Source organism: Epinephelus lanceolatus, chromosome 15, assembly GCF_041903045.1.
Source record: "Epinephelus lanceolatus isolate andai-2023 chromosome 15, ASM4190304v1, whole genome shotgun sequence".
NCBI classification, from domain to species: Eukaryota; Metazoa; Chordata; class Actinopteri; order Perciformes; family Serranidae; genus Epinephelus; species Epinephelus lanceolatus.
The window spans coordinates 20,442,503-20,456,405 of NC_135748.1; the positions used below are offsets into that span (position 1 = coordinate 20,442,503).

General features: G+C 42.1%; 3 protein-coding genes across 4 annotated transcripts; 1 reads left to right on the plus strand and 2 right to left on the minus strand.

Annotated features, from left to right (window-relative positions):
* Window positions 1-208: 208 nt before the first annotated feature.
* On the minus strand, window positions 209-3,905 carry fosaa (v-fos FBJ murine osteosarcoma viral oncogene homolog Aa). The gene is made up of 4 exons (XM_033642854.2): window positions 2,926-3,905; window positions 2,063-2,290; window positions 1,627-1,734; window positions 209-1,526 (listed from the first exon to the last, which is right to left on the minus strand). The coding sequence occupies exons 1-4, from the start codon at window positions 3,061-3,063 to the stop codon at window positions 858-860; spliced, it is 1,143 nt and encodes a 380-aa protein (XP_033498745.1). The 5' UTR covers window positions 3,064-3,905; the 3' UTR covers window positions 209-857.
* A 3-nt stretch (window positions 3,906-3,908) lies between these two features.
* On the plus strand, window positions 3,909-6,197 carry LOC117267152 (transmembrane emp24 domain-containing protein 10-like). Its single transcript, XM_033642855.2, has 5 exons — window positions 3,909-4,216; window positions 4,753-4,873; window positions 5,067-5,140; window positions 5,255-5,381; window positions 5,688-6,197. The coding sequence occupies exons 1-5, from the start codon at window positions 3,938-3,940 to the stop codon at window positions 5,807-5,809; spliced, it is 723 nt and encodes a 240-aa protein (XP_033498746.2). The 5' UTR covers window positions 3,909-3,937; the 3' UTR covers window positions 5,810-6,197.
* On the minus strand, window positions 4,545-13,328 carry mlh3 (mutL homolog 3 (E. coli)). 2 transcript variants are annotated; one of them, XM_033642852.2, is made up of 12 exons: window positions 10,396-13,328; window positions 10,182-10,283; window positions 9,989-10,068; window positions 9,726-9,830; window positions 9,525-9,609; window positions 9,384-9,452; window positions 9,173-9,281; window positions 7,007-7,166; window positions 6,858-6,881; window positions 6,674-6,752; window positions 6,411-6,562; window positions 4,545-6,300 (listed from the first exon to the last, which is right to left on the minus strand). In XM_033642852.2, exons 1-12 carry the CDS (start codon window positions 12,992-12,994, stop codon window positions 6,229-6,231), a joined length of 3,636 nt encoding a protein of 1,211 aa, XP_033498743.1. In that variant the 5' UTR covers window positions 12,995-13,328; the 3' UTR covers window positions 4,545-6,228. The 2 variants fall into 2 exon arrangements, with proteins under 2 accessions (XP_033498743.1, XP_033498744.1); XM_033642853.2 differs by lacking the exon at window positions 10,182-10,283.
* Between the last annotated feature and the right edge of the window lie 575 nt (window positions 13,329-13,903).

Here is a 13,903-nt window from a genome sequence, read left to right on the forward strand (position 1 = left end):
CCCCCCTGCGACCCCCCTACGGGTAAGTGGTTATGGAAAATGAATGAATTAATGTCCCTTGCATCCCCCCTGAAATCTACACCCATGGTGTTTAGAATTAGAACCTCATACTTTAAATTTATTGGCATGTCAATTTAACATCCAAGCTGATCCATTTAATACTTTCACCTTGACTAAGCAACAGATTGCAAACACCAAACACCACTCTGAATGTTGATTTATTGTAATTATTCAGCAGCATAGATAAGCAATCAATGCTCATTTTTACTCTTTTTTTTAAGTTTAACAAATAAGTCAAAGTCTGAAAGGTAAAAAAATAAATCATAAGTTACATCTTGATAAGATATATAGTATAGCACTGGATGTTTTCATGGAAAACTTTCAATGAGGTCAAACCACAGTTGATGACATTGAGGTACGCAGGTACTTGACATGGATGAATATGTAAATACAACATTTACAGCAATCGATACACTGTTGACACCAAAACACAAAACCATACTGATACATTAAATTCCACATTACATCTTAGATCTAGTAACAGATCGTATAGATATATATATATATGTATATATATAGGCTTTGAAAATGATTTGGAATTTCTCAGCATGCGTTTTAAAATCAAAACTTACTCCAGTTCCTCCTGTAAAAGCAAAAGCCATGCTTTTGGCTACATCACTCTGTTGGCTATGTATCTGGAAATAAAGTTTATATGTTTGTTTAGTCACACACAAGACAGTTCATGAATGTACTCCTTGAAGTGTTACAGCATATGTTGGTCATATCGTTTTAAAGTCAAAGGACCTGCAAACAGAAAGAGAAACAGAGAGATCACACAGATCACTTCCCTCTGTACATTATAAGGCGAGGAGAGTTGGAGAGTTGAGGATGTCGACAGACTCAGCTTTGCCCCCTCCACCTTTATGACTGTCTAGTTCCTCTGTGAGAGAGTCCAGCTCGGGACACGCGAATGTGAACACAGACAGGTAGCTGCTGCAGGTGGGGGTGGAGGTCACCACAGGAGTGCTGAGAGGCTCCAGGTCGCTGGAGACAGACTTGTACAGGGTCTCCCAGTCCGAGACCCCAAGAGAGCTGCTCAGATCTATGTCTGGCACAGATCGAGCCGTCTCCAAGGGGGTTTTCTCCTCCAAACTGGGGAGCATATTTTCCAGTAGCCCCTCCTTAATGTCCAGGGAGGGCTCAAGATCGCAGATGTTGATTTCAGCGCTGGCGCACAGCAAGATATTGGAGTTCCCAGAGATGGCTGTGGACGGATCACTGGGGATGTCCATGTCCTGGAGCGAAGGAGCTTCCTGGGTGCCATCCTCTGGAAGTCTGTCCTCGTCTGGACTGGGCAGTAGCCCCGGGGACTCTGTGGGCTCCTGGAAAATAGACTCCAATTCTTCTGTCATCTGGCACACTGGCTTGTGTGTGGCAAGGATAAATTCAAGCCGCTCTTTCTCTTTGATGAGGTTGGCTATTTCCGTCTCCAGGGCTGCTTTTTCCTCCTCCAGCTTGTCTGTCTCCTTCAGATAGATCGACATCCAGAATCATCCACATTGGAAAAACAACACACAACCAGTGGGTGCGAATGACAGCTGAGTAAATGCATCACTGTTTACTTACAGTTTGCAGTGTATCTGTGAGTTCCCTCCGTCTGTTGCGACACTTTGCTGCAGCCATTTTATTCCTCTCCCTCCTCACCCTCTTTTTCTCTTCCTCCTCTGGAGACAGCTGGAATGCAAGAGAAATAATTCAGTTATTACCTTGAAGAATCCAGCCATTTCATCCTCTAATCCGCAACATCCGATGCCAATTCGCCCCCTGAAGAATGGCAGAAGCATGTTTCGCTGCAATGCGTCTAAAAATAGACCATTGTTGCAGACTTGCTGTGACCTGAATATAAATTGACTGCCTAAGGAAGGCACACAGCCAACACACAGCACCAGAGGAGCATGCACAATAGCACTGTTGCACACAAGGAATTCAGATTGGCATATGTAAATGTACACTATTGACTGTTCTGTCCAATGGCAGGTAGACTTCATCTGAGCTAACCTACCTGCTCTGTTTTCCCCTTTCTGACAGCATTTTTGCCCTTACTCCCGCCCACTTTGGGTGTTGCCTGGTGAGAGCTTTGTGGTTCATTGGCTTGCTTGCTACCCAGAGACGGGGAGACAGATGTAATAATCGTAGGCTGGACCATCCACTGGAAATCTGGGGTAGAGGAAATTGCAGTGACTGTTGGAACAAATGGAGTGTCTTCAACGCTCATGTCCTGGCAGAGCTCCTGAAAAAAAAAGAGGAAATAATCAACAATGAGGACTATAAGAGATTTTTTAAAATATAAATCTGTTCCAATATTGTTATCTGAAGTGGATTTAATTGTGATGACAATCATCAATGAAACCTACAAACCACATGTTTAGAGTCTTAAACAGAGGGTATCCTGCATGTGTTTTATTGTCTTGAAATATACTCAACCAGAAATAGCCTTCTTCAGATCAATATTTGACTTTATCATTGTTTCTGACGTCAACACTGACGCAGAAGTGCTGTGGAGTCTCCTGAATGGATTTATTTTTCTCAATGAACCGCTGCATCGACACGCTCACATTTGGTCCCAGGACGTCGGAATCATAACAATCCGAACAACACTGCTGTTCTGTCACATTCCCACCCGCGCTCACCTCTGCTCACATCACATATCAAACGTGTAAAAAAAAAAAGGTGTTAAAAAATTAAGCGCACCCAGTTAATTAAATCTTATCAATCAGTTCCACCTCCCCCTCCCCCCACCGCGGAGATAAAAAAGCATTCAGTCTGTGGATCACATTTAAAAATGGATGTTTCAATCTGCTTGTAGACTGAGCAGCGCCTCCTGGGCTGCGTGTTGAATGTATGATCAACAAAAGCCATTCATACCTTTGCTTTGCTCTCTGAGGAGGAAGCTGGAGAGCTCGCCTCTTCTGGCGTCTTCTGGCAGAGTGTCCCGACAGGAGACTCTGTCCGGCAGGTGGGGGAGACTGAATCCATGTCAGGCTTCAGGTTGTTGTGATACATCGCGAGGAGAATAAAAAAAAGCCCCACAAGTCCTGATCAATGACAAATATGACTCTGGCCTTCCGCTGAGCAGAGCGGCTCGGGTCTTTTCTCCAGGTATATACCTGGTAACTGGACGACTAGGATGCAAGCCCCTCCTTTTATGCTCTGCTAGAATTTTATGAATGAACGAAGACTGTACCATCCGCGGAGGGGGAGGGGGGCAGACTGACAGCCACACAGGCCTACATTTCGGCTTAAAAAAAAGTATTATTTTTACATTTTCCTATTGTATATATCCTACATTAATTATAACATACATCTCTTACATCTGGTCCTAATCCCATCACAGCACGATGCCAATGGCAGCCTTCACTCCAATTCACAAATATCGGCTTCATATGAATGTAATGTGGGGTGAGAAACGTGAGCCTATTTATAAATACAGATATGTGATCATTTCCTGGGCGATGAAAACTTGATGTTCTGGTGCATCCATTTAATCAAGGGTGAAAGACACTTCATCGCAGCATTAAAATCCCACCACATCCACTTATTTTGTTTGGAAATGTAAATCTAATTTGCAAGGTCGACGCGACGCATTCTGCAGGACCTTTCCAAAAACAAAGCAGCTTGTGTCGTCTTTATTTAGCCTACATATTTCCCTCGCTTACAGCAACTTAATTTCCTCCCCCATTTCATTGTCTTGAAACATACCCCCATATATTTTATAATTGAGGTCTGGCTAACCTCAGAAATATGGGGCTGCCTTCATCCACAGATACGAATCGGTGGCTGCTAGCAGACATAATGAAATGATGCTGAATTGTTTACTTGGGGAGGAGGAGGTGGTGAAGGAGAGGTTGGACATGTGGGGGCGGAGAAGACACGTGACATGACCCGGAACTGGAGGGAGGAGACCAAAGTGGGGGCGGGGGCTGCGTGTGACAGGAGCAGCATCATCATCCTTCACACTCATTACAATAAAGAGACTAACAGCATGAATACAGTTTTCCTGCTGATACCAGTCCTTCTTCTGGACCCGGTGGTTTCTATTACTTTCTACCTGCCGGCCAACTCCTGGAAATGTCTACAAGATGACATCCACAAAAATGTGCTGGTCTCAGGCGAGTATGAAGTCAGTGAGGACCCACACATTGTGACTGATCTGAGGGTAAGTGAACGCATCGCACTGCAGGTGTAACATATGGCAAACATTTAAGACTGTTTGTTTGGGAGGTTTCTTCAATCATAAAGAGTTATTTGTATGTTCGTGTCAAAAATGAAGGACTGAAAATACTAAAAAACAAAACATCCTGCTATAAATTGACCTTTTTTTGTAAATCCTCCCCTTGTGTTTGACGCTTATTAATAAGGGGAAAATGTAAAATCAAGTTTTGATATTTCGGGAGATAAAGAAATATTGATGTGGATATTATCACCAAAAAGGTAGAAGCAATTTTTAAAAATGTAATTCTGATAGAACAGCCTAAAACCACATGTTAAGAAAATTGTGTCATTTTATTGCAGTGCAGCACTTTTAGATCAAGACACAAAAATTAATCATGACATTACAGTCAGTCTTGTTTCATATCAAGATATCATAACATTTGTTTATCACCCAGCGTCACTCCAAAGGCACAAGCAGACCTTGTGGCCCTCCAGTAACTGAGACACTGTGCCAAACCCCTCTGTTACCTCTCTCCCCAGATCACTGACTCTTTGGGCGGCAGGTTGTACAACAAGGACAACGCCACAAAGGGGAAGTTTTCATTCGTAACACAAAATCACGACCAGTTTGACGTTTGCTTCAGCAGCACAGCTCCATTGGGTTGGTGAGGTTTTAAAAATATATATAACTTAAAATAATATGAATGAAATAGCATACAATGATTCTCAATTAATTATTAGTGATAGAGGGATTCAACTCAAATGTACAAATACTTCATAGGTGAATGGGGTGTTGCAAAATCCTACTTATTTTCTGTCACATAACATAATCTGCTGTTAATGCTTGTCATTAGGCAGTGGCAGGGTCAAAGACCAAGTGATCACACTGAACGTAAAGCATGGCGTGGACGCAAAGGGCTACGAAGAGGTGATGGACCGTGTTAATACTGTTAAATAACATATAATGAGCACTATGAGTATTAATTCAAACCACTACTGATGAGGTTTGATGATGAATATAATGTGCAACCCTTTTTGTTAGATTGAAAAACTGGAGAAACAGACCCCCCTTGAGGCGCAGCTACGACATCTGGAGCGCCTCTCGCAGTCCATTGCAGATGACTTCATCCTCTTGAAGGAACGAGTGAGAGACGTGCGACAAACAAATGGTAAATTAACAGAACAATATGTTTGGTGTATATGTAAATGACCACTTGGGCAGAAAACTGCAGCTGCACTGTTCTCTCTGGGCTCACATTTTCTCTTTTGGCCACATGCATGATGTCATTAGCAGCAGATGGAAATCACCTGCTGTTTGGGACGTGACCAAAGGAGGAACAAGCCTTAGGGTAGAACTGAGTGGCAGCAGTTTTCTCCTTTGTGAGATTCATTGCTTGTTGTGTTTTATCTATGAAGTCGACTGAAGTGTTAAAAAAAAATGACGCTATTAAACTGATATTTCCTGTCTTAAACAGAGTCCACCAATGAGAGTGTGCAGCTCTTCAGCATCCTCTCCATCTGCTGTTTTCTTACGCTGGCCACATGGCAGATTTTCTACTTGAGACGATTCTTCAAGATCAAGAAGCTGATTGAATGAATATGTTTTTCCACAAGCCTGAGGGATACTGCAGGACTGCAAGTTTGGGGACATTTACATGGTCGCCACAATGTGCCTTTTGCTGCGTTTCTGATGATGCGTCACATTTCGTCAATGTTTACTTGAAGGGTTCATTTGCAAAAACAGATATGTCCATTTTTATTTTCCAAAATCTTATTTTTTTTTATTGTGCAGTCAAGGGAATATCAATCAAACTGTTGCTGGTGTACTCATTTTAAAGACACCTTTTTATTTTAGTGTTTCCTCTTTTAGTGTATTTGCAAAATGTAATGTTTCTGAAAATATGTTATTTATATAAATAGCAAAGTCTTCCTATGGATTCACAGGTGCCTTATCATAAATAAAATGTTTCAGAGTTTGAATATCTAAGCCACATTTAAAATAAAGTTCACACCCACTTATCTATTTCCATAAAGTTCCCAAGCTTTGTGCATTCTTCTCAGCTTTCGGAGGTTGGGTCTCTGTAACTCCTGCAGGGGACAAGAATGCTTAGTCACCACCAGATTGCTGTGCTGTAAAATGCCTCGAACAGTACATTTAGTACAAAGTTTAGATGTGCTACTTCACTTTAATCTGGTACCTTCTCGTCCATGTCCAAATGGAGGGTGTCCACTAAAGGAGCAATGGATGGACGGCCATGGGCACACTGGAATGGCAGCTGGCAGGAGGACAAGGACGCCACCAAGCTGTGACATTCATCTCTGCTCAGGCTGTCATTGAATTTAATGGCACCTGTTAAATGCATAAAAGTCACTTGTAGGAAGATTTCAGTAGGGAATTGTAATTTTTTTAATCATTAATGCACAAAAAATAGCTGAATGATGGAGAGAAGTTTAAAGTTACCATGGCATGCTAGGGAGGCTAGCACCTTCAGCACAGTGAGAGGCAGAGTTCCTCTCACTCTACCAGTTGAGCGGAGCAACTGAGACGAAAAATATGAAACAATACATGTTACCCTTTATTGAGTTATACAAGACTCTCTCTAAACAAAAAGGTTTAGGGGCTAGAAAGACATTTTCGAACTCACCTCAATCTGCTCTCGAAGATACTCCTGATGTGTGATTATGAAAAAAAGAAGAAAAACAGTAAACTTAATGGGAAGGAGTTGTAAAATGATAACTTGACTAAATGAGTGATACAATGGATGCTCTTCATCAGAGGTTACAGGAGTCTTACCTCAACAATAGGCTTGATAACAGATGGTCTACCCCGCCTGACCTCATTACTCTCCTTTTCCATGAAGCACAGTGGGACCTTCCCGACAAAAACTTGTGGCTCTGCTGCCTGGGAGAACTTTACTTCCAGCCCCAAACTGCGCAAATGTGCCTGACAAGACCTGTAAGAGTAAAGGTCCACTATACATTAGCAATGCAGATAACACAGCTCACCAATAATGGCAATGTAATAATGTCCATGGTATGAAATAAACAGGTTTGAAAAGGGAACAAAGGAGTGTCAAATCTGTCGGCAGTATAGTCAAGGAATTAAACAGAAGGAGCTTAAGTGCTATAGAAGCTGTATGAGGCATTTTGGGGAAAAAACAGCACAAAGCAATAGTGAAAGCTGGTTTAAATCATTTAAAACTTAGCCACTGGTAAGAGTGTAGTTTATTCTGGTTTAGTAGTAGATCAGAATGTCTGAATCACAAAGGGATCAGAGCTCAGGGATATCCTTGCTGTAACCATAATACAAAAGGAAAACCAGGCAGATTGTGGCAGTTACAGAGCCGTCACCTCCTTGTCCACATCAGGCAAAGAGCGTGCTAAAACATTTACTACTTACACTGTCTGACAACTGATGTAATTTTTTTAACAGTGCTCTAAATACTTTATAATAATAATAATAATAATAATAACAACTTTAAGAGATTTAACTAAGGCATCTAATAGTGTACACTCTACTAGTAATACAAGCCGCCACAACATCAGAATGCTGACTCAACTGAATGACGGCATATGATCTAAAGTGCTCCACAACAGCTCTGGGTTAAGACAGGGGTGAAATGAGGCTGCGTCACTGCACCCACCCTTTACGTCATCTTTATTGCTACCATCCTTCACCTCAGTGCCAAAATCTACTGCTGGGTGTCTCAGTTGTTGTGTAGAGCAGCCAGCAGCCAATAAAACCTCAACTAGTTTAAGGCCAACTGCAGGGTAAGTAAATCTGTCAAGCAATGACAATAAGGGGTGGGAATCTCTGGGCACCTCCAGGTTTGATTCTGATTCAGAAAAATGATTTGTGATGCATCAGAACTCTTCATATCTATACATTTGAGATTTGTTTTTTTCACACTGTGTGACTACTTGCTACCTTTAAAACTTAGAATATTTGTAATGATCTATGATACAAATAAACATACATTTACTTCTATTGTTTTTCCTTAATATAACAGTAGTAACAAATGGCGGCCTAGCGTCTTTGAACATAAACATGATGCATATTTGCATCCGTTACGCAAGGAATATTATTCTATTGACTGTTCTGCATCAAAACACAATCTTTCAAGAGAGAACGGCGATGCGTTTAGGAATCAATTTTTTGCTCCTACTCTAAACGACAATGCCATCACACCAAAGTAAAAAACACAAGTGTATCCTGTTCAAATTCACCAAAGCATACAGGTCCTGTATCAGCCATTGCCTAGTCTCGCTCACCGGACCTTTCTCAAGAAAAGAAAGGTCTGGATGCGCCGACTCTCACTTCAAGATTGGAGAAAAAAACGCCCCGGCTTTTTTTATTTCTTTCAACCAATCACAATCGTTCTTGGCGGTGCCACAGCAACGGTGCGCTTGAAAGCTGCTACACAACCGGAGGTGGTAGGGCGGGACTTCAGCGGGTGGCTCGTTCCGCCCAATGAGAGGCTGATCTATGCAGCGAACTTCCGCCCACTCAGACTAGCCATTGCCTAACGCACTACTCATCAAGCCTTCCAAGAAAAGCGGAAAAAATTAACCATTTTCCTGAAATTGGCAGCATTCGCTCCTCAAACATCAGACTCTGACTTATAGATAAATCTTCACATGAAATGTTCTAGGCTAGGTAAGGCCAATCATTTTTGAAAATCATAGCCTGCAGTTTCAAATAAACCTTTCAGAATCTATATGGCGCCTAATCTTGGACAACATACAGAAGGAGAGGGCCAACATGAAATGTATATCCTCAACACAGCACTGACTCTATTGGGCAGGCCACTGATATGTTAGTATTGTATCAAATTTCTTTAGCCAAACTAACTGAGCAAATTCATCCTCTCAAACGTAGTAGTATCTGCCTTTAAGGAGGTGTACTGGTTTTACAGGTATTCTCATTTGCTGATTATATTGTACATATTGTAAAACACACCTAAGCAGCCTCAGCTCTTCTTCTGTTACGCTGATCTCGAGAGGTGGCAAAATGGTTGATGAACACAGACGCCTTTCCCCTGGTGCATCTGGGTCATCCTCATAGGAATCTATGACAGGACATACAATTATGACAACAAGAGCATTATTAATTTGAAGTTTCATTCTCGTAAAATGTGTGTTTGTTTGCTTTTTTTTTTTTTTTTTTTTACCTGCAACTAGATTTTCTAGTCGAACTCTCTCGTGTGCAGCATGTTGATCCACCAGCACCAGCAGGTTCCCTGGGGTTTCAATTAAAAGTGCATGAGATGTTGATAAAACAAGTGACCACACAGTGTAGTTCCTGTCTGTACCTTCAGTTTCATCATGTGCTGCTGGCTCTTCATCTCTTGTATTGATAAGACACGCCAGAAACTTCTTATCCACTTGATGAATAACCTATAAGGTAATTAAATGGCAATTACTTCATAACATCAATGAAGGTTAAAATGGCAGAAGCATTGTGATGAACATTTTGTCAGAGTATGCAAAAGGAAACCACAAAAGAAAAGTGCCTTCATTGAGTGAATCATGGCCTTAGAAAAACGGTATGGAAACAGGATGTTGTGGATCTTGACAGCGAGTCCATCAGCTTGCCCACTTGATATGTCCACACCGACCTGTTAGTGCAGTACAGTTCATTATGCATCATTAAAAACAGCATTAACAATACACTTTAGCACAGGAAAAAAATGTAAATCCTTGCAAAATCCTTCTTCTACAACCAAAGATTCACAAGCACATTCTAATATAAAGCAAACAGACAAGTTTTGCTTACCATTGGAGGTCGAACAAACACAGGATTATTCCATTTCGAGTACAACGATGTGAGTGAGGTGGGGCTCTCACCATTGGCATCTTTTTAAGACAAACAAAATTATACATGAACACAAACAAACAGATGTTAATTTTGCATATTGTGTGTATTGAACTCCCTAAAGGGTGTATAATCTGATCTGTCTGTGGGGTACCTCTGTCATCAAGCCCTGTACTAATCACTCTTTCTGTCCTTGATTTAGGCAAGAAGGGCAACACTAGATCCACCTGAAATGGGTAACATCTGTATTCCATCCCTACAGTTTTAAGGAGCAGGAACAACAGCGACAGTGGAGATATCTTGGTTAATTAATGTTGAGTACAACATAACCTGCTGATATGCACATAGAAAAAAAACTACCAACTCACCCATTTCAGAGATGACACTAACTGCCATATTGGTGACATCAGATGTACAGTGCACTTGTGTTTCTTCAGTAGGTGGGTCTTCATATCTGCTAAGTCCAGTCACTTTGTTAACGTAAACCGTCTTTCCCACAGATGCATCGTAGTGGTGAAGCCAGTCACCTGACATTGTAGCCTCTTCCCTCTCAGCCAGCAGAGGATTTGTACTGCAACACGGGACTGGCTCAGGATTCACTGCAGTGTCACCGTGATTCTCGTTGTTATTGCTATCTTGGGTGCCGTCATTACCACCACTTAGACAGGTATTTTCCTGTGAGGTAGTCCTGGACAAGTTGGGTAATACTTTTGAATTGTCTGCCTTGTGTTGTTTCAATTGGCAGAGTTTGGCTGCCAAAGATTTTTTGCTTCTATGCTGCCCTGAGACTGGTTTCAACTTTGTGAAAACTGAGAGCGTTGGTGGGCTTCGGAGGCTGCTCTGTGCCTTTTCTGTTTCCATCTCTGTGACACTACCATCTTGCTGATCTTTCTGGCAAACCAGCAAATTCCGGAGATTCAAAACAAAGCCGTCTGTCTGAGGAAGTCTAAAATTATTCTCTTGATGAGTCTCTTGAGAGGGTAGTTTCAGTCCATCGGATTCACCATATGCTCTCCTAAACTTCTCAAGAGATCCAGGCTCTTTACATAAAGACAACTTTTGACAAGATGCAATTCTGGGAATCTTTGAGGGGATTACAGGAGTGACGTCTTTGTATTGTGTCTGATAAGTTCTGTCCTGGCCCACATCCAGTGAGATTTTGTGTTTTGACGCAAAGGATTTCTTTTCACATTTCTGTGCGAAAAGTTGCTGCTGAAATACTGACTTATTAATTTGGGTTGGGCCCTGACTCAGCAGATTTTCATGAATGAATGGATCAGACAGACTTATCTTTTTGTTACTTACTAAAGTATGATCATGTCCTCCTGTACCCTGGCAGTCAGGTAATGTTTGCTCAACACTATTAAAGTCAGACTGAATTTGTTGAGTGATGCTGTCTGGTGAAGTTACATTGCTGGTTGAGGTAGTACTGTTTAATGGTATCTCTTTTTCTTTTGAGAGTTTTTCACTTTCTAGTTGTCCGACTAAACTTGACACGCATATCTGAGAGCCTTCCCCGACCTCACTGAATTCTGGCTCCTCTTCTTCAGCCATGTTATCAGAAGTAGGCTCATCTCTAAATTCTTTGTTAATGCTTTCATCACTTTTTATATTTTCCAACTCATTTGCAGTTATCGTTTTCTCCCCCTGTTCCCTCTCTTCTTTGCACTCCATCTGAACAGACTCCTGGTTAACACTCTCCTCACATAAACAGTCATCTTTGCGCTTACGATGAACAGGATGAGATGCCAGTGTCATTCCAATACTGCAATCTAGTGTGGGAGCAATACTAGTTACTTGGCCACCATTGCCCGTGTTGTGTCCTTCTTGGTCTGTATTGTGTATGCCAAACCATTCGGGTTGTGCATAGTCCAAGTCATCTCGAGAAAGCACAGACACCAGGTTCTCTCTGCTCAGGAAAGCTTTCACTGCCTCTTCTATACAGAGCAAAATACCATCCCAATCTTTGAACTCTATTAGAGTTTTGGCAGGCTCAAGACATATGTCATACTCTGAGTAAGGGCATTTAATATTGATGATGTATACTCCTTGCAGCTCTTGGCTTCGTTTGTGCTTTGGACTCCTGATGGCAGACTGCCCATCTGGACTGTCATTTTTCTGATTTGAGCTGCTCAGTCTGCGTAGGAGAAAGTTCAGGAGCTTGTGTATGCGTGTTTTCAGGAGCAGTCTCTCATTTACATACAGGAACTGTAAGCTGTTGTTGTAGTGGCCTTCTTTGCCAATGTAACCAACCACTTCAAACTGACCGTGTGTGTAGCTGACTTCTCCAAGTTTCTGTGCTCGCCCCAGGCTGTGTATCTGAACAAACCTGTGGTAGGTGTTCCTTGCTTTTGGGAGCTGCACCATCATGGCTCCTGTGCAGTCGTTCTTCAGTGTGAAAGACACAGAGGGATGCATCAGAGAAATAGCCTCCACTCTGTGCCTGATTCTCTCTCCCTCCAGCACAGCATCCATCCTCTTCCTCCGGACTGGCATGTTGTGGAGGAAGTTACAAATGACAACAGTTGTTCCTGCAGAGGGCCGAGCAGTCTCTGCCTCAAACACGTTCATGCATTTACCATCCTTGAAGATTTTAACGTGAGTTTTCACTGATGATCTGGTCCGGGATGAGATTTCAACTAGTGTGGCTAGAGAGACTATACTTGCAAGGGCTTCTCCTCTGAAGCCATACCACCTGAGGTTGTCCAGGTCTTCCACGGAGCTGCATTTGCTTGTGTAGTATCTGTTTCCCACGCACTCCATATCCTCAGCGCTCATCCCGGTGCCGTTGTCGATCACCTGAACTTTGAACGCCTCCATGTCCATCCTGACTCCCACACAGGTCGCCTCGCCATCGATGCTGTTGAGGATAAGCTCCTCTAAGCACTGCTGGAGTGACGGGATAGCAACTCCGGAGCGAAGTTTCCCCTGAACTTCTTTAGACAAACACTTTATCATGGTGCTCATTATATTCAGTTCTCTTGTGCATTACCTTTCCCGACTGAATACACAGTAACAACTCAGCTGGTTTAAAACTGACCGTTGCTTGCTAACGTCCACTAGCATTAGCTTAACGCTAGCTAGTTCCGCGACGTCCAACGACAGTGACATTTCAACCGCGTCACATTAAAAAAAGGTTGTTAAATCAGATAATTAAAATAAACTATCGAAAAACATAGTAAACTAAATCTTAGCTAGTGTTTACAGTCAACGTGTAACAGCAAGAGGTGACCGTTGCAGCTAGCTGCTAGCAGCAGAAGCTAACAGTGCCATCTTCTGGCGTGAAGGTCCCACAGCTTAACCGTCGTCGTCTTCTTTTTCTTTTGGTCGTTGGCAAATTGCAACAAGCGTTTATTGTGCATACCGCCACCTACTGTACGGAGTGTGCTACCTCATGTGTTTACTGACTATTTTAATTGTCACTCTATTATCCTTGTGTTTTAAAGTTTGCAACATAAGTTAAATACAAGTATCGCCTTATCACAAATAATACAATTATTAATCACAAATAAACTTAACAAATAGCCATTATCATTACTACTGGTTCTAGGGGGCCTATTACTGTGCACAGAATTAGCGTACCCTGCATAAGCTGTTGCTCAATCACTGTGGGTAGGTCCAATCACTGTCAGACACTACTGTCTCTCTTTTTCATTACTTTTATTATGACATTATTTAGGTAAGAAATATTGCTAAGCTCAGGTCTGTGGTGTCTCGCCCTGAGCTAGAGATGATTATCCATGCTTTTGTGTCCTCCCGACTGGACTACTGTAACCTATCTTTTTACTTGTCTAAACAAATCTTCTCTGAATCATCTTCAAATAATCCAGTAGGCTGCTGTTCAGCTGTTAACCAGGTCCAACAGGTCACTCCCAC